The sequence below is a fragment of the Monocercomonoides exilis genome (genome assembly GCF_001643675.1).
Source record: "Monocercomonoides exilis strain PA203 chromosome Unknown scaffold11-1913109, whole genome shotgun sequence".
NCBI classification, from domain to species: Eukaryota; Preaxostyla; order Oxymonadida; family Polymastigidae; genus Monocercomonoides; species Monocercomonoides exilis.
In genome coordinates, this window is record NW_027150556.1 from 1,099,857 (window position 1) to 1,120,108 (window position 20,252).

Sequence of the window (20,252 nt, forward strand, 5' to 3'; positions counted from 1 at the left end):
TGTTTTTTTAATTAATTATTTAACTTAAAAAAAGCTTCACGACTTCATTCAATACTCATTAATATTTACATTTATGTGTATCATCAACATCTTCTTATTCTTATTCTTTCTCTCCATCATCTTTAACATTTTCTTCATCAAAGTCAACACATCACCCAATTCATTCCTCCACCATCTCCAATTGCAACACTTAAGCCACCAGCAACGTCTGCTACTTCGCCTTTACCTCTTCTTTTCGAGCACACTTTTGCTCCCCAGTCGCTTCTCTCCTCTCTCCCTGCCTTCCCTCGCTCTCAAAGATATCTGCCTTTGCAGAATGCACTTGCTCTTCTCTCACAAGTTCAGCACTTCCATTAGATGTGTTTGTGGAGTATGTCTCGCTCCATTTAATTGATTAGAAGAACGTCAACATAATATTGCTTCTGATTTCACTTGGAAGTTTCATCGTGTTGAATGGGCTTGGCTGTTTGCAGTGGGGAAGAAGGCGTTTTGGAAGAAGAAGAATGAGAAGAGAAAAGTTAGTATTGGTGGCCGACTCCGAGTGATCAAGCTGATCAGAAGAAGGAGATCGTTGAAGAGTGAAAGGTTCCTTTTAAAAAAGATTGAATCACACAGAGCGCAGCGGAGAGCGAGAGAAAGAGAGAGAAAGAGGATTGCGCTTGTGATAAACAGAGGCGACACACTCGCAAAAGAAGCACAGATGATGTAATGACAGAGAACCCGCTTCTTGCCTGCATTGTGATGAAGATGGAGAAGAAGAACGGAAATCAAGATGATCAACCCGAAGAAAAAGTCTGGGGCTGTTGGAGAGAAAAATAAAGGGACAATTTCATTTGAGACGGAAAAGAAAAACAAACTATTTTATACAGAAAACTTCTCAGTGTAATCCATTTCATCTGCTTCTCTTCAGTTTGATTATCCTTCTTCTTCAATTCTCAGGCAGTCTGTTTTTTCTTCGGTACTTATATCGAATTATCCTTCTCCTTCTCCTTCTCCTTCATCTTCGTCTTCGTCTTTCCATTCTCCTTTACCATTTTCCACAACTTCTTCTTCTCCTCTATCACTATTTTATCATTTTTCATCTTTTTCTCATATTCTTGTATTTTGTCTGTTTCAACTCCTTCAACTCCTTCTTCATCTTCATTTTTTTCTTCATCTTCATCTTCACTTCCTCCTGCTCCACTTCATTCTTCTTATTCTTCTTCCTACTCCTCTCCTTCTTCTCCACTTTGCACAACCGCTCCACCACCTGTACGTTATCCTCATTCTTCAACATTTGTTCACTCTTCACTTCGACCTTCAATGTTTATTTTTTCTCCTTCTCTTATTTCTGATTCATCACACTCATCATCATCGTCTTCTCTTCATCCTCCTCCTCCTTCTTCTTCTTCCATTCCAATAACTTCCTTTGCAGTTTTACTTCTTCTTCTTCTTCTTTCCTCACATCTTGCCCTTTGTTTCGATTTCGTGAGCCATCTCAGCGAAAACGATAGGACAAATGAAAGATAATAAGTGTCTGAGAAGCTAGTTATGTGTGTTTCGTTATGAATATTTCAACAAAGACAATGCTCATTCCATTTTAAGACTCGCTCTGCAGTGGAGACGATGGAGACTGAAGCACAGACCTCTGGAAATGTTGCATCTGATGCTAGAAAGACAGATCTGAATGGGGTGTTCCACATAGCTCCTTCATTACAAAAGGCCCACCGAAATCTTGTGATGCTTGGAGCGACTGTGGGTGTTGCTGCACTTCCCTGTTGCTGAAGAGTGCAGAGTTAACATGCGCATAATGTGTGGAGACAAGTTCATCAGTTCGTACAACGAGAATTTATGAGCAAGTGTTTCATCAACATCTGCTTTTTGAACTGCTCGATGATAACATCAGCTTTGAAAGCCTGAGTGCTTTGCTGTGAAGAAGCAGGCAGCGAAGATGCAGTTAAAGTTGGTAAAAGAGAAATAGAAAGAAATAGAGAGAGGAAGAAAAAGGGGGAGGAATGGAGAGAGAGGAGGAGAGGAGGAGAAAACAGGATGGAAGGCAAATTGAGTTAGCATTTTGAATTTTTTGCAACAAAAACATATTCCCATAATTATATTTGGTTGGCTCACCGTTATTAAGATCGTGTTCATCAGATACTGTTAGGCAACACTTGTGCTCGCTGGTTCGGGACCATCCACAGATTTGTCTGTGGTAAGCGTTCAGGCGGAAAAAGTTGGAAAAGAAAAAGAATAAGTATTAGACGAAGAAGAAGCAAAAGAAGGAGAAGGAGAAGAAGAAGCATCAATATTAGCTAATGTTGAGTAATTTGCAGTATTTGGACGAGCCATCATTGGAGAAAGAGTTCTGATTGGAGGAGGAGTAGCTGAATGGCAAAGAAGTTGCATTTCCTCTCCTTCTCTTTCTTCTCCTTCTTCTTTTTCATTCCCTTTCTCTTCTTCTTCTTCTTCTTCTTCTTTTCCCCTATTTTCTTCTTTCACATCTTCTTCTTTCTTCTTCATCATTTCCTTCATCATCATCATCTTCTTCTTCTCTTCTTTTTTTTCTTTGAATTCATCGGCAGAACACAAACCATCTACCAATGGCTTCAACACAATCATTTTATTCGCATTAGAAAAAGAAGAGAAACGAGGAGAATGAAGAGAATGGAATGGTTGATATGATTGGCGAGAAGAAGAAGAAGAAGAAGAAGAAGAAGAAGAAGAAGAAGAAGAAAAGAAGAAGAAAAGAAGAAGAAGAAGAAGAAGAAGAAGAAGAAGAAGAAGAAGAAGAAAAGAAGAAGAAGAAGAAGAAGAAGAAGAAGAAGAAGAAGAAAGAGTATGAATCGAATCTCCGACTGTTAATTCCACATGATTTCCATCTTTTTTATCTGACTTCTCTTTCTCTTCAATCAACATCACTTGAGGTGCATTCAGCCTTTTCACATCATCTCGTGTCACATCCACAAAATCACATACATAATCTAATTCTTCTTCCTCTTCCTTTTCCTCCTCGTCCTCTTCTTCTCTTTCCTTCTCCTTCTGCAAAATCCTGATCTTCTGCTCCTCTTTTGTCTGCGACAATTGCTTCCAGCTTGTGGGACTCGTTGAAGTAATTGCTTCTGTCATTCGCTCCAATATCTTCTCCTTCGATAAAAACTTATCCAGTTATGATCTCTTGTTCTTCGTGTAAATTAAATATAGATATGTCTCCCTCCTTCATGAAGAATATAGAAATGTTAACTGAAAGATAATCGAATCCGATGAAATTAACATTGATTTCAATTGGTTTTCAGCAAATGCAAGAAAGAATTTAAAAGAATATCATTTGTATTTATTATTGCATTCGAATCAATTATTGATCCTTTATTGTCATCAAATAGATATTTCTGTTCATTTTTAATATTATAAGATTTAATCATTTTGTCGTTTTTCCAATCCTGAATTTTTTGTATAGTTTTAATTATAAGTCTGTGATCAGATAATTTATTAAAATGTTTAATAACAAATCAAAAGCGGCTAAAAGTCGAATTGCATCAACTATTGCAGATACGATATTTCATGCATCACCTGAGGATCCGGAGGGATGTTTTGAATATTTTGTTTTCCGCTCCAAATTTGGTGAATCCTTCCGGAAAGTGTTGGAGGTTAATTGCGCTGGTATGTTTAAATTTTGAAACATATGAATAATTAACGATGATTTTTATCTTCTTTGTCAATTGCTTTTTGCAACATATTCTTTGTTGGCAGAGAAAATCAACAAAATACTTCGGAACCTTGCTTCATATTCAAAGTCTTTGTCAAAAAGAGACGGTGTATCCCTTCTGTCGGCGCTATCTTCTGAGATATCTTTAAAAGAACTCAAAGATAACGGTTGGGAATTAACTCGCGGAGAATACTATTACTCACGCGAAAAAGCAAAAGACACCAAAACAAAACCTCCAACAAAAGCAACAGAGCAAAAAAAGCAGGGTTTGTTTATAAGCTTTATGTTTTTTTTTTGTATGTGCTTTCTGAAAAATATTGATGAAATAGATAATTCTCAATTTGAAATTGCTGAACGTTGGCTGAATAGTCATAGTTCCTGCAGCTCGAGCAACGGGAGAAGAAAAAAAAGAGGTTTTTCGAGCTAATTCACATTTACGTATTCATGATGTTAATGCTTTTAATGTTATTTTTGTGTTTGTTTGTTTTATTGATCATCACTTATTGTGTTTGAATAGCTTCATCAAAAAATATATCTTCACAAAGCAACTTCTCCATCAATTCTCCAAGTGATGCGATCGATTCTGCTGATACGTTTATTATGGATGATTCTGAAACGAATTATCATAATAGGACAGATGAAAACATCTCTGATCATTACTCCGGTACAAATTGTCGTCTCATTGAGACTTCTCAAAGAACTCTTCAACCCTCAAAAAAAGAAAAAACAAACATCAAAAAAAATAAATCAATGAAAAATGAAAAAAAAGGAGATAAAAGCCAGACCAGCCAAGAAGCGTCATCAAATGCAAACGCTGTTATTCATAAAGAAGCACTGAATGAGTCCAGAACTCAGAACGGAAGTACCAATAGCTCTAATTGTTTTAAAAATGAAAAGATTTTCTCTATCGGAGAAAAGCGAATCATTGAAAAAACGAAGAAAGAGCTGCATAGTCAATTATTACAAGAGACTGGACTGAAAATGTCATATTCAACTTTCTGTCGAAAAACAAGGAATTTCAGAAAAGCAAAAAGAAGAACAGATCTTTGTGAGGTCTGCGAGAAGGGAGAGTATTTGAAGAGAAAAAAGATTGAAATGGAGAAGAAATTGATGAAATTATCTGAATCGGAAGAGAATGAGATGAATCTTATACAAGAGCACAAAAAAATGGCAGAAAATCAACGAAACTATTTTCACTGTGTGAAAGAAAATCTGAAAAGAGGTGAAGCTGTGATCATCATGGATTTTAAGGAGAACTGGAGTTTGCCGATCACAAATCGCGAAACTGGACAAAATTTTTATGAGAAAAAGCAAATTTCTCATTTGTGCTTTGTTGTATTTAGTATTGATGATAATTGTTATTTAAAAAAAAATGTGTTTAATTTTTTTTCTGATGTTTTAACGCATGATTATAAATTCGTTTGTGAATGTTTGAATAAACTGCTTCGTTTTGATATTTTTTTGAATGTGAATTCTTTTCATTTCTTCAGCGATAATGGACCTCACTTTCGCAACGCTCGTGTAATGCATTACATTTTTTCTTCGGCATCACCGTTGTTTGCGGGGAAAAGATGTTCGCACTCATTTTTTGCCGAGCACCACGGCAAGAATGAGTGCGATAGCGAATTCGGATTTCTGACAAACTTATTGAACAATCATCTTGGAAATCGTGAATTGACAACAATTTATGACTTGATCGACTTTTTCTGTGGCCAATGCAACTCATATTTATTTGGAGACGAGGATGATTCTTCAACAATTTATCTTCCTTGTTCAACAAATTCACATGTTCAACAAACAAGAACACCGTTCAGAGAGAATGATCAAAGCAATGCGATATCTGAAGATAACTCCCTCGACGTTAATGATTCAACAAGGCATTATTTCTTAAAGTCTGTCCTTCATATTTTTTTTAAATTTTCTGATTATCAGTGTGTAATTTCATTTGAATCGTTTGAATTCATGTGTTTGTTCAGATATCAGCCTGGGAACTGTTTCATGTGGGGAGAAATGGCCGTTAAAGGAATGAAGAAATACTTGCATTTTTTCAACGAAAATGGAAAACTCTATGGATCTGCTTTAAGTAACATGATCACATCGAAATGTTTTCAACTTTCATTCGCAGAAAGGGTTAGAGAAGATAAAAAGGAGAGAAAATATTTCGATAGAACTTCGAAAATCGTCATGGCTGGAGATGATCGAGGAATGATAGGAAAGGGCGTGAGAAAAATAATCAAAGAAAGATTATCTTTGATAAATGATAATAACAATATTGATGAACAAAACATGTGTTTTAATAATTCTTTAAGTAATTATTTTATGTCTTCCAATTCAAATAACTCTTTTTCATTTAACAATTTTCATTCAAGAAATCTTTTTAATTCAAATTCATCAACAGACAATTCAGGTATGTCGTTTTTTTCTGTTAATTCACCTATTCTTTTTCAACAAAATTTAGGTATATCTGAAGAAGAATTGATTTCTCCAAGTATGTCATTATCTTCAAATGTTTTTTATTTCAATAATTCCTTTAATTAAAAATTAAGTTTAAAAAAAATAAAATAATTAATAAATGAAAGTCTAAGCTTACCCAATGAAATATGAAAAATTATTGAGGGCAAGGTCATATCCGTCCTGTTTTTATGATTTTATTATAAATCATGAAAACTTGCAGGATTTGGGTTCAGATATGACCTCCCAGGTAGACTTTTATTTATTAATTGAGATTTTTTTGATATAAAAGTGAATTGGGATATGGCAAAAATTGTTCTAAAAATTAAAAATAAAAATAAAAAATAAAATGAAAAAAAAAATAAAAAATAAAATAAATAAAAATAAATTTTTTAGACCAAAACAGAATATGGAAAAATCTTATATTGTGGGTGGAACGATTGTCTGAAAATGAAAATTTCTCCCCATATGAATGTTTCATAGCCATATAATTAAAAATTTACAAAGAAAGAGAGTTGGTTAAAACAAGCAAAACATATAATCAAAAATAAATTAATATTTCCTTTGATCTACATCAAAAACTAAAATTGTAACAAAAAAATCCTTGTACTGCCATTAAATAGTTTAACAAATTAATAAATGTTTATCTTTTTAATTATTGTCATCTATTTCTTCTGTTTCGATGAACAACAACAACAAAAAATAATAACCGGGTTAATGAAAATGTTCGGGTTTGTAAATCACCCTATGTGACAGATATTATTAGTAAATCCAATGCAAAATTCCAAGATTTACAAAACCGTTGAAAGTCGTGTTCTGAGAATAAACAATTCATTATTCGAGAAATTTTAGCTTCCAAAAAGTGGGAAAAAATAAAAAAAAAATGAACTGAATGCTAAAATTGATAAAAAACTGCCAATCAATCTATGTTCAAAACGTATCATCTGAATTCACTCTGTAAATCCGAACTATCTGTCTTTCTGAAGTGTAAGCCTCTTGCAGATGCTGCATTCTGATGTTTCCAACTCCAACCCTTTGGCCTCTTGTGATATCATATCCATTCTCAAACCCTCCTTCTTCCTTCCCAGTCTCTTCAATCCCGTAAAAGCTCATCTTATACATCAGACTCTGCGCAAAGTCCTCAGAAACATCTTCGTCCACTCGAAGCGATCCGCCAGAACCGAGTGCGTCTCCGGAATTTCCGTTGCCTGCCAGGCCGATAAACGAGGCTTCAGAGGCAGAAAGTGAGTGGAACTCCTTCTTTTTCACCTCTGGATAAACATCAGCTGAGATGCGATTCATCCAATGGAACTTGTTGATATCGTCACCCGAGTAGCCAGACGTCCCGCCAAACAGAATGAGAACGTAGTCCACATCAAGCATTCGTAGAACAGACAGTGCTCTTGTTTCGTTTGACACAAGCGCCTAAATAATACAAATGTTGAAAAAAGAAAGAAAGAAAAGAAAAGTTAAGAATAAAGAATTAAAGAAGTTTTTAGAAAAAAGTTTTCAATGAAAAAGAAAAACATTACAAAAAGATAAGCAAAAGATATCCCCAAATACAAAGCAAACCAATCCAACAGTCGCAATATGAGTGGAATTCCACGTGTTGTTATCGACAATCACTGTCCGATTCGCAACAGAAGCGATTTGGTATCCGTAATCCCACCACGACAGCACCCGTGCGTTCACATCTGTGTTGTGCCTCAGCCACGAATAAGCCTCGCGAAAGTCGTCAATCACTCCAATCTTGTTCCTGTTTTTGTCTCTCATAGCCATCACAATCGACGGCTCTGAGTATTCCACTGCTGCGATGCTCATCCACCGCACGCCGCAGACACCCAAGAGAATGATCACCATCAGCAGCGAGACAAACGGCAGGGCGGGACCAAAGCGCCTTGAAAACCAATCAGAGAAGACACCAATTGTGGATTCAATGCTGGAAAGAAAAGACTTTGATGCAGATGATATGGAGCGTGAAGATGAAGAAGAAGAAGAAGATGATGATGATGATCTGTTAAGTTGATTGATTTTTCTCTCTATTGAAGAGCTGGATGTGTCAGATTGTTTCTTTCCTCTTGTTATCTCTTGTTGTTGTTGTTGCTGCTGCTGGCTTTCGCTTTCATTCCTTCTGCCTCCTTGCTTTTTCTTCTTTTCATCTCTGATTTCAACCCAACCTTGGGCAATCGACTCAATCATGTGCTCCAGCGCTACAGAAGCCAGAACCACAGCAGCTGGAGTCATAACAAGGACTAGCCGCACCATTTCTGATGCAAAATACAGCGACGTGAGAGCGTAGAAGATTATGAAAATGATTCCATCGTTGCGCTTTTTCAGGTACGCCATCTGAAACTCATCGAGATGGAATGAAGTGTCTCCATGAGCATATTCCGGGTCTTCCCTCAGCCGCTTCTGATGCCGCTTCTCGTTTTCTTCTGTCGCAAGACGGCTGCACAAGATGTATATTCCTGGAATGATCAGCAGCGCCACAACAGAAAGCGCGTGGTGAAGAGACGACCAGGTCGATGGCTGGTGTTCTGACACAGACGCAATCAGAGGCATGTGCTTCTTTGCGTGTGTTGGGTGCAGCAGGTTGTAGAATCGCCCTGTCCAAGGAGTGATGTACCCGCTCAGAGACACCAGAAAAGCGAGAAGCACAACAACTCCCAATGAAATAGGCAAAGTGATTGTGAGAAATCTCTTTTTTTGAGCAGAACTTACGTCTTTCAGAACATCGTTCCACACCCACAGAGCAAAACGATATCCATTAATAAACAAGAAAGCAAGAAAAGCAGACAAATGCTCGCCTGATTGAACAGGCATGAAAGAAATAAATTGTATTTGCATTGAAAGCAGAATGCCAGTTACATAGAAAGTGTTGTAGGCCACGTGTAACCTTGCCGAATATCTTCCTAAAAGAATCATTCCAACCACGTATAGTGGAATAAGGTTGATGATATATACGTAACCTCCCCAGGCAGCAACCATATAGAAGTAGCATAAAGAACATATAATTCCATCAAACATCCCTCCGCTTTGAACAGCTTTGATCCATGACCAAAATACGGCAAGCAAGGCAAATATAGATATGCACTCATTATCGAATGCGCCTGCAACTGAGCGTGACATGTAACCTGGAATAATTGCGATGATCATGGATGCAAAATATGCAGATGTTTTTCCCCAGATCTGTTTTGTAATTGCATAAGTGACAAAAACCGTGAAGACAGAGAAAATAACTGGTAGAAAAACGCATGAATCGCGTATGCTGATGGGAAATCCGAAAAATCTCACAATTTTATAGAACAATGATGCACTCCACATCAGACCTATAATTATTGTCAAACAAAACATAAATATAACTTTTTAACAAAGGAATGGCGAACCAGGATAAACAGTAGCTCCCACAATTCTGCCAAGAGGGTACCATGCTCTATCATCAAACCAGTTATGAAACTTATAAATTCCTTCATTTATGAGATATTCAGTCGAACGATAGTTAAAATATGGATCAAATTCATGAATAACTATTAAAACATCATTTGTCATTCAGAAATTTGATATTTAAAATATTTAGAAGTTATTCAATCTATAAATTTCGAAAAAAACAAATAAACCTTTTTCATAAAAAATAACAGGGAAAAGTCTTGGAAGAATAGCTAAAACGCACGAAAAGAAAAGGAAAAAGGGGGTAGCATATGGGCGAAATCGGTCAAGCAAAGATTTCTTTGGTTTAACCGAGTATGAATCGAACCATTCATATTGGTACATTTGTGGGAAAGATCATTATTTTCTTTGCTTTGAAAATAATCAAAATAAACAAAAACTCATTTTTGTCATTATTGGATGTGCAGAAATCATCTCGAAAAAAATTATTTCGAAAATAAGTGTATGGGTCAAATTTTGGAAACCGTTTATCATGTTTACTTCACATTTGCATGATCCAAAAGACTTAAGATATTCATTTTATGTTGTATGGTTTGATGCTCTTGCGTCATTGAACCGTGAGTACGCTTTACTTTACTATACCGTAGATAATACTGTTGAAATGGTTTATATGTTTTATTTGAAGTGTTGAAATTATTTTTTACAATTTTGTAAATAAACGTTTATGCTCAAAGATTGATCGTAAAACAAAGAAGACATTTTTAAAGAGAAGCTCATATCCCGATGTCAAATTAGAAAATCTTTTTGTTGGCTCCACAATTGTCATTTTTGGACGTCAATTAAAAATTGTTGAATATGCAGATCAAGCAACACGAGAGGCATTAACAAAGGCAAAGGAGCACGCATTTATTTTGGTGAGACCAGAAGCCTTCGTTCATTCAGGCGAGATTTTAAACATTTTCCATCAGAATAAACTTATCGTTGCCAAACTTAAGACTGCATTTCTTTCAGACGAAGAAGCTGAAAAACTTTTTGATTGCAGAATGTATACATCTGGAAGCGCATCTTCTATTTCAAGCTCACCTCAAAGCAGTCGGTCACCTCTAACACCTTATTCACCACATTACGCTGAATACTGTGCAAGTGCAAGTTGCGGATTATGCTTAGCAATGGAGTTAGTTGGCTGTTCAGCCATATCACTGCTTCAAGAACTTGTGGGCAATCCATCATTTGAACAAGCCAAGAGGGAGAACCCGAAATCATTAATTGCCAGATTTGGGAAAGGTGAAAGCAGACCCGGACTGTATGTTTCACCAACACTCGAAAAATCAAAGATGGTTTGTTTCAAATCGGTTACTATTGTTTATTTTATTTTGTTGAAAATAAATTTGAAAATGCTCTTTCTTTTACAGGATTCAGAGCTTATTCTTGACATTCCAAGAATGCCAACTGCTCAGTTAAGAGATTGTACAACCGCACTGGTGTATCCTCATGCGATAAATGAAGGTTTTATTTTTTTTTTTAGTTTCTTCCATTTGCTTCACTGTTATTTTTTGTGTGTATGTATACAAAATTTCCAAAAAATTTGAATAACTTTTCAAAAAAATATTATTTTTGTTAAATTTTTTCAGGAAAGTTGGGTCCAATAATCCAAGAAATACTCGATAAAGGATTCATCATTAGCTGCATAAGTCATTTCCAGCTGAACAAATCAACCGCAGGAGAATTCTTTGAGGTGTATGAGACTGTTATACCCGAGTATCCTCACATTGTTGATGAAGCATGCAATGGCCTATGTGTAGCAATGGAGGTTGTTCTGAGCGAAGATTTGAAGTCAAAAGACAGCGGTGATGCTGATATTGTTCAAGTTTGTTTATTAGATGTTTTTTTAAATTCACTTCAATGTTCTCTTAATTGTTTGAATTATTAACATTATTATTGTTATTATTGCATTCACTTAATTTTATCATCTCCTTCTCTACTTTTATTAAATTTTTATCAAGCTTTTCCGTGATTTATGTGGACCAGCCGATCCAGTTGTAGCCAAAACGCTTCGCCCTCACTCACTTCGAGCAATGTTCGGAAATACCAGAGTGCAAAATGCCATTCACTGCACAGATTTATCTGAAGACGGCGTGTTGGAAGTTTGCTTATCTATTTTTTTAAAGTTATTCACAAAATGATATCTTATTCTATTGTATTGTTTCAAAAAAAAAAAAAAATCTGAATTTTTTGCCTCTTTGTATTCGTTTTCCCAGAGTGAATACTTCTTCAGCATCCTTCAGGAATAATCACTTGGTTATTGAATCTCTCTTTAAAACAGATTCTATTAGAAAAAATTCTGTTTTTCCTCATAACACACAAACTCCACAATGCATTTCTTTTTCATCTCAATTTCATCATCTTTTATAATTTTTTTATTTCATTTTAATTATTAATTGTATATCAAAATAATCTTTGTAGCGTCTTCAAAAAGTGAGTTAATTTTAGATGAAGTGCTATTTGTCAAAAAAAAAAAAAAAATCAGTGATATTTAAGTTGCTGAAAAAAAGTGAAATGAAGATGACAATCAATGATAAGGAACGTATGAGTCAGAAAGATTTAACAGAAATAGCTGATTCTTTATAATAATTGGAAAAATTTTAAAAAAATCAGAAAAGAAATGACAGTACATAATACAATAAGTTAAGAACATCAACTTCGTGTCAATGCATCAACCGTATTGGTTCAATGAGAGTAATTTCTCCGGTGAAAGGAGATGAAGCGGAAGAAACGCCACTCCCTCACCAGTGACGGGTGAATGAGGAGGTTCCACAGGAGGAGGTTGGATGGAATTAACTGGCTGAAATGCATAACGATGAGGAGAGAGTGTATGATTGGTAGAAGTGAGAGACGATGAAGGGGAAAAGGAGAAAGATGAATGACGAACTGAAGCTGATGCATCAGCAGGAGAAGAAAGAGGGTCATTTATCGATGTGGATAAGAGCTTTGGAGGAGTTAAATAATAAGCTAAGTTCTGTTGGATTTGATATGGCTTCAAAGAAGTGGGGTGGAGAAGAGGAACAGGTGATTGAACTGAAAGTTGAGCATTTTGATATTCATTGGATGTTTCTGTGTTGCAAGAAGAAGATGTTTCATACTGAAGTGAAGAGGAAGGCTTCGTTAGAGGAGAATAAGAAGCATCAGCAAATGAATGCTTTTTTTCCTGATTGACTTCATTTGCACTTAATTTCAAAGAAGAATCCATTTTCGCTTTGTCAAATGAGTCTGTTTTCCTACGAGGTGTTTGTTTCGTTTGCTGAATTTCTTCTTCGGCCGATGATGAAATGGACAAAGACGAAGGCGGAACAGAAAGAGCTTCCGAAGCAGCGCGCAGTCTGCTCTTTTGAGAGGAAACACGAGAAGTCTTCGGACTTTTTGGTGAGTTGCTAATCTTTTTCTGGGGAGACTCAGATTGGCTGGTGCTCTTTCGAGGTGAGTGAAACGAAGATGGTGTAAGTGATTGAGAATACGCATGCTTTTTCCGCTTTTTGCCACTTTGGGAAGGAGATTGCAGTGAAGGAGATGCTTCTTCGGTAAGTTCGAGTTTTTTAGATGTGACAGGAGTTGAAAGAGGAGGCGCAGTCGAAACAAGATGAGGATTATCTTCGTCTTTTGCTGAATTCGATTCGCTTTCGTCATTTTTGATGTTATCTGCTTTGCTCAAATGCGAAGTTGGCTGGTAAAATGCAGAAGCAGAGCCGATGTGTTGCAGCCTCGGGGTCGAAATAGACGGTGACAGCTGAGAAGACACAGAAAATGACAGGGCGGACATGCCTTCCTGCTGAGTGTTATTGAGAGACGATTCATTTGAAGATAAAATTGTAGGCTGTGCCAATGAAACTGAAGAGCTTGGATCAAAAGTCGCGCGCCTTTCTTGCGAAAAGCTAGCAGAAGGAATAGGATTCAGTTCATATACATTCGCAGGCAGTGGACGCAGAAGCAGAGCTGCTTCGGCTTCTGTTATCGGATCTAAATCTGCTTCATTTTCTGTTCCGGATTCTGAATGAGGAGGAAATTCAATGTTTGCTGCCCCTTTCTTTTTGGCACTGTTAGCGTTTCCATCAAGAAGCGATCTTAAAATGTTTATTCTTTCTGTTTTTTCATCTTCAGCTTGAATGCTCCCCTTTTCATTTTCCGTTTTGAACTGATTGGCAGATGAAACTGTTCCGTTTGTGATCTTCGTCTTTTGCTGTGACAGCACCATTTTCTGCAGCCGGATACAAAACACACGCAATTCTTCAGAATGGCGCGTCAGATCGTCAAACGATTGCTTTGCTAGTTTTTCCCGCTCTTTCTCTTGGAGAAGATTGTAGTTCAGCTGCTTGTTCACCTCCTTCTGGATGCGAAGCTGAAACTCCAGCGAAGAAGAAGAAGAGTTTGTGATGGTCGAAGACGAGATGATCTGGTGGAGTTTCGAGAGAAGCAGAGAAACAGCAGAAGGAGACGACAATCGCAGTGCTTGCGAGACGAGTGCTGGGCTGATGCCTCCAACTTCGCTTTGCTGCAGAAGCTGGTTTGAACTCGGCTGCGACATCTGACTGGAAGACGTCTGCTCCAATTTCGAGTTCTGAGAACGTTCCAGCAGCTCCGCGGGCGTCATCTGCTTCATATTCAATTCGTCTGATGCAGAGTTGATTGTCTTTGTGAGCTCAGAAAGTGCAGAGACCATTTGGCGAATGAGCGCAGAAATGTCTTTCAGAGATTGTGGCTGTTGGCTTATGGTCGCGCTCATTTTCGAATATGAGAGTGTTAAATGATCACTGGGCGATAGAGATGGAGGGGGTAAAATAGTTCCAGACAACGAAAATGTATTTTTTTGAGCAGAAGCATCGTTATCAGCCATGTGAGAGTTAGCCTGCGTTTTTGAACGATCCAATTTTTGTGTTTTGGAAGCAGATGGAAAAGAAGACAATTTCGCTTTTTTCTTATCACTTTTGCTGAAACTTCTGCTTGTGAGACTAATCCCAGGGGTACTCAAACTTCTACTTGTCCTTTTCCTGCTCGTCACACTCCCTCCGCTTCTGCTCCTGGCAGGCAGCTCTTTCACCCTTCCGCTTCTTCTCGGCGGCAGCGTCAGCGTCAGCGACTGCCCCAGCAAAGACCTCCTTTCAGTCTCGCTCTGCCACGAGTCGACTTTCTCGATGGCTTCCTCCAGCTTCGTGTTGGTGTCGCTGATGACCGTGCGCATCTTGTGGAAGCCTGCCTCACTTTCGCTGAGGATGTCTCGGAACTTCTCGTTCTCGTCCTCCGCCTCCCGCTGCTGCTCCTTCAGCGCCTGGATGGTGCGGTTCAGGTGCTCCCGCTCTTCTTCTAGCACAATCACTTTCTGCTGGGCTTCAACAAACATCAGGTGAAGTGCCTCAAAAGAGGCGCTTTCCTCGCTATTGTGTCTGATGGAAAGGTCAACTGAACCAGCTAAGCTAGCTGAATTAGATGGAAGATATGCATTTTTCTTTATTTCTTCTCTTTCTGCTTTGACTTGCTCCATCAAAATCTGCCTGTCTTTCTCTTCCTTCATACGCTCGTATCTTTCTTCTGCTTTCTTTAGCTCTCGTTTGAGTTCTTCGTTCACTTTTTCCTCTTTCTTTATCTTCAATTGAACGATTTCAAGTTCATTCTCCTTGTCAACATTTACTTTTTTCAGAACATTTGTTTCGCCAGTTAAGTTTTCTATGGTGTCTTCTGCCATTTTCATTTCGTTCTCAATTTTTTGAACTTCTCCTTTCAGTTTGCCAATCTGTTTGCTTTTTTCTGTCAGTTCGTATTCTAATTTCTGTTTTTGTTCTTCCACTTCTTCATTGCGTCTGTCCTTTTCCTTTATTTCCTGTTGCAGTTTTCTTCTTTCATCCTCAAACTGTTTTATTTTCTGGTTGTTCTTTTTAATTTCTTCCATATTCGTTTCATTTATATTTGTCAATGATTCAATTTGAACTTGCTTTCCATCCAATGCATTTTCCATCTTTTTTTCATTGATACGAAGCTCTTATAAAGTCAATACAATACAAGTTACAAGTTACAAGTAACAAAGATAAATAAATAAATAAATAAAAGAAATGAAAAGAAATGATTATTAAAACAAATAAAAATTCAGCAAACCGTTGATCGATGCTTGAAGCTCTCTAATTTGAAATTCATCGCCTTCTTTCAGTTCTGAATATTTATTGACAAGATTCACTCGCTCGTTTTCCCATTCTTCTAATTCTTCCCTGTGTGTTTTCTTGCAGTTATCCAATTCTGCTCTCAGCTTTTCTTTCTCTTTCATCTGTGTTTCCTTTTCAACACATTCCATTCTCCGAGATTCTTCTGTTTGCAGCAGTAACTTTTGAAGTTCTTCAATCTTTTTTTGTTTGTCGTTAATTTCCTCTGTATCTTGATTGCGCTTTTTGGTTAGTTCCTCAATTTTCTGTTTTTGCTCTTGAAGATCAGAAACAAGAATTTTTATTCTTTCATTGTCTTCAGATTGAATATCCTCTGCTTCGTGTTTAAACATCTTATATTCATTTTCAAGTTTGTTTGAAATTTCCTTCAGATTCTTATTTTCTTCGTTTAGCATTTCATAATTTTGATTAGCAGATGCCAACTCTTTCTGAATCTGTAAAAACTGTATTTTCCTGTTCTCTTCAATTTTTGAAACATCTTCCTTAAAATGTTGATACTCCAATTGAATTTTTGTGCATTCATTTTCCTTGCTTATTAAAAACTCTGCAAGTTTTTCTTTTTCCATTTTCATTTTTCTCTTAAATTCTGAAGTTTCTGAGTCTTTCTCAGCTAACAAAATTAATGCACTTTGCACTTCCTTCTCTTTTTCATTCAAGCCAAAGTGAAAAGTTCCAAATAGTTCTTCAAGATTTCCTTCAAGATGCTGAATCGTTTTATCATCTCCAACTTCTTTTGTTTTATTTGTAATTCTTTGTTTTGCGATTCTATTTGTAAGTGATGAAAATTCTATTAAATGTCATTTAAAATAAACAACGTTCGAATCCTTGAACATTAAGAAAGAAACAATAATACTTAAAATCGCAAACGTTGAAAAATGTTGTCGCTCATAAGTCAAATAAGCAATGTTATGCTTCTTCCTAATATTTATTCCAACACTTAACTTGATGTTCTCTTTGATTAGAAAAAAACTCTGCAAAAAAAGGATAATTAAAATGAATTGAAATAAAAAATTTTATGGTTAATAATTATTTAATTTGCTTGATTTTTTTGGCCAGCAGTTTTACAATCATTTAATTTTTAAGCAAGCAGAAATGAAAAAATGCATGTGGAGATGTACAAAGCAGAAATGGTTCCACATATATCCTTATCTGGTAGAAAAACTTGAAAACTCATTATTTGTCTCTATAAATTTAGAAATGCCCGGAAAATGGAATGTAAATAGTGACATGCAATCAAAAACTTATGAATCAAAATATAAGGAATATTGTGAATTTATCAAAACATCAAGTCTATTTGGCATTGGAATTTCTATATGGACAAAAACAACTTTACAAACGCTTCATTCAAAGGAAAATTTCGACGTTTTAAATGTATTTTTACCTTGTATTAATATTGATGCATTTAATGTTACTCCAGATGAAATTATATGCTGCATAAAAAATGGACTTCAACTGGAAGATATTCTACTTCATGGAATTCCATATCAGCCTTGTGGTGGATGCGTTGAAGCTCCTGCTGCAAATGACCTACCACAAGATAGTAATGTTGAATCATTTTTTCGAGCGTTATCAATTCTGAAAGTGCCGATCATTCTTAAAGATGCATTTTTTTCTTCGATGGTGCTGTTTCATTCATTTGTTGCTCCTTTACCAGAAAAATTGCCTGAATTTTGCAAGCTGTTTGAGAACGTGCATCCTGAAATTTACGATATTGAAGAGCTTCTTTTTGCAAGCAAATTTACAGAATGGAAATTTTCTGAAGATAATACCAATAAATTTCTTGATCGTGTATTTTTTCATTGCCTTTGGGATAACTGCTTACGATTTATCAAAAGCAATATTAAGCACAGCGAGGGTGATTGTTCACAAGTGAAATCTGCGCCACCTTTTGACTGGAGATTAGAGGAAGAGATTTTGAAAGACGAGGAATATTCGTTTGCAGATTCTAGAAAATTTCTTAGTGCTTCAAAGATGTCCCCGTTTCTTCTTCAAATTGAAAGTCGAAGAATACTACGAATGATGATGATGAGTTCTGAGAGCGAAAGCGGGTTTCAAAATATTAAGAACGACAAACAAAATGATTCCGCATTATTGCACTCGCATGATGAAAATAAGAATATTTCATTTATGGCACTTTTATGGGGCAAAAACAAACAAAAAACTGAAGAAACGCAAAGAATTGAAGCATCGCTTTTAAATGAATACGAAAGCTCTTTTCCAGCAAAGTCATTAGTTAAGGAGTATTTGGAACAAAGTCATACTGAAGAAGAAGACGTGTTTTTTGAAAGGTTTGACGATGACAGCATGAGCGAAGAGAAAGAAGAAGATTACGATAGCAATAATGAACAATGCCAAAAAAATGAACAAAAAGCAGAAACGAAACACGAAGTGATAGAAAAGTCTAATAAGCATAAAAAAGACAACCAAAGCGATAATGAAACATCCGAAGAACAATCGCTTTTTTTGGATAGTTCGAAGCAGGCTGTAGATGAAGAAGCTTCAGAAGAATCAAATAAAGTATGCCCTTCTGAAGAAAATGAAGAAGTTTCAGAAAATAGTGAATCAGAGAAAGACTTTGAAGAGGATTATGAAAATGATTCTTCTCAATCAAGCAAAAAAGAAACATTATTTCACGACGCAGAATATGAGGCGTTTAAAATTGGATATATATTTCTGTGTCTTGCTCAGGGCCTTCTTTTTGCTGAAACGCACAGAGGATATCAACAAATTGATCCTTCATTGAATGAACAACGTATTCCATTATCTGTAACAGAGGAAATGTTTCCGTGCCCTGCATTATTACAGAATCCATTTGAAGTGAAAAAATATCTCCTTCCGCATCATTCATCAATTCTCACTTGTGGAACAGCTCCAGGCAAAAATTATCCTTTTCTCATCACATACGCACAGAGAGCGAAAAGGGATGTTTTCGAATTGCTTAGAATCGAGTACAAAGAAGAATTACCTTCTTCATGCGAAAACGTGAACGAAACAGTTGACATGGATGTCGATGTTGCTGATCCTGAACCCCAAAAAACAGAAGAACAAAAAGAGCCGCGAGCAATTGTCAATGAATGTAAATTAGATTCTGGTATTTATATCCCTCCGACATTTTCAAGTGCACCATTTTCTCCATCATATTACCCAGTATCTGAAGCTACAAACTCTTTTTCTTTCGCCCAACCTTCATTTAACATGATGCAAACTTTAAATTGGCTGTTTCAACGTCGAATACGCGATCATTCGCTGTTTTTGAAAGTGATGCAGCAAAAAAAGGAAAAAGAAGCGCAAAATAAAAAACTTCTGAAGCAAACGAACTTCGAACAGCATTCTCCGGAAAAGTTAGAATTTTCTTCTGCAGCAGAGCAAGTGAAAGTTAACTGTCAACGTTCATCACAGCCTCACACCGCGCAAGCACCAGCGCTTTCTTCTACTGCTTCCCCATCGCACATTCGATCTCCAATCACATACTTATGTTTTCGACCCGTATTGCAAGATCTCATTGATGGCGTAACTCCGCCTCATAAAAGAAAGAAAGCAAGCGAGGCTACACTCCAGCCAGATAGTCAAAATACAGTTCAATCTAGATACATGACTGCAGCTGGATTCTATCCTTTTGCAAACGCTATGATGCCCTTTCCTTGCTGTCCACCATTTTCACTTTTTCCGCAACGGAATGTCAATTCATTCCAACCTATCGATCCACTTCTGATGAACCCTGCAACTGCCGCATCGTTCAATTGCCAGCCATGGAACTTTTGCTCCACTTCAAATGTACCTTCTCTGCCACACATTCCTTTCGCTGGACAGAGTATAAATAATCCAATGATGAAGTGTTCTACGCCTCAATCTCAATCTTTCAAGGGAATGCTTCCATCGTCTCCTTTTGTGTTTGTTCCACAACAACAGTCTTTTAACTCAACATTTTCGCAAAACTTTAATCCAGCATCAAAATCACCCAATGCTGGGTTTACTCAAAGTCTCCAAAATCCAATTTCATTTGCAAGCCCTCCATTTACTAACACTCAGCAACCTATTTTTACTCCACAGCCACCATCTTTTCCCCAGATGCCTTTGATGCAACAAAATTTTTCTGATTATGATCGAACTACTCCTCAAGTTAATCCTTATTTCACTCCATTTAATTCTATACCATATCAAAGTTTCCAGTATCCCCAAGATCAATCTTTTCTTCATACCGATACTCAAATGAAGCAAATGCCATCTTCAGGAGCTTTTCCATGTAATCTGCCATATTCCAAGCCATCAAATTTTCAATCATCAATCCAAAATAGTATGTTGTCTGATGCAACTCATCACAAACATACAGAAGCTCATCGTCATGTAATTGAATTGGATTCTGATTCAACTAGTGATGAAGATCAATAAATTCAATATTCACTTTCTTTTGATTAGTTTTTCATCTTCAATTGGATTATGTTCTCTGACTATTTCATATTGCTATTTTTGTTTTCTTTAACTTTTAATCAAAACTGAACACACGTAATATAAAGATGGAAAAGGGATCACGCAAG

The 20,252-nt window shown here is 36.6% G+C and overlaps 5 protein-coding genes across 5 annotated transcripts; 2 read left to right on the top strand and 3 right to left on the bottom strand.

Annotated features, from left to right (window-relative positions):
* Positions 1–2,196: 2,196 nt before the first annotated feature.
* Positions 2,197–3,102, bottom strand: MONOS_7454 (uncharacterized protein; the record flags this gene model as incomplete). Its single annotated transcript, XM_067877780.1, has 2 exons — positions 2,197–2,580; positions 2,833–3,102. 2 exons carry the CDS (start codon positions 3,100–3,102, stop codon positions 2,197–2,199), a joined length of 654 nt encoding a protein of 217 aa, XP_067731633.1.
* A 3,284-nt stretch (positions 3,103–6,386) lies between these two features.
* Positions 6,387–9,902, bottom strand: MONOS_7455 (putative dolichyl-diphosphooligosaccharide--protein glycosyltransferase subunit STT3B). The gene is made up of 4 exons (XM_067877781.1): positions 9,748–9,902; positions 9,517–9,657; positions 7,703–9,459; positions 6,387–7,555 (listed from the first exon to the last, which is right to left on the bottom strand). The coding sequence occupies exons 1-4, from the start codon at positions 9,899–9,901 to the stop codon at positions 7,061–7,063; spliced, it is 2,547 nt and encodes an 848-aa protein (XP_067731634.1). The 5' UTR covers position 9,902; the 3' UTR covers positions 6,387–7,060.
* Positions 9,903–10,035: 133 nt separating this feature from the next.
* MONOS_7456 (nucleoside-diphosphate kinase) lies at positions 10,036–12,037 on the top strand. The gene is made up of 6 exons (XM_067877782.1): positions 10,036–10,181; positions 10,252–10,854; positions 10,930–11,023; positions 11,149–11,384; positions 11,521–11,661; positions 11,776–12,037. Exons 1-6 carry the CDS (start codon positions 10,050–10,052, stop codon positions 11,806–11,808), a joined length of 1,239 nt encoding a protein of 412 aa, XP_067731635.1. The 5' UTR covers positions 10,036–10,049; the 3' UTR covers positions 11,809–12,037.
* MONOS_7457 (uncharacterized protein) lies at positions 11,990–16,112 on the bottom strand (the record flags this gene model as incomplete). Its single annotated transcript, XM_067877783.1, has 2 exons — positions 11,990–15,541; positions 15,656–16,112. The coding sequence occupies 2 exons, from the start codon at positions 16,110–16,112 to the stop codon at positions 12,231–12,233; spliced, it is 3,768 nt and encodes a 1,255-aa protein (XP_067731636.1). The 3' UTR covers positions 11,990–12,230.
* Positions 16,113–17,334: 1,222 nt separating this feature from the next.
* MONOS_7458 (uncharacterized protein) lies at positions 17,335–20,106 on the top strand (the record flags this gene model as incomplete). Its single annotated transcript, XM_067877784.1, has 1 exon — positions 17,335–20,106. The coding sequence occupies one exon, from the start codon at positions 17,335–17,337 to the stop codon at positions 20,104–20,106; it is 2,772 nt and encodes a 923-aa protein (XP_067731637.1).
* Positions 20,107–20,252: the final 146 nt, after the last annotated feature.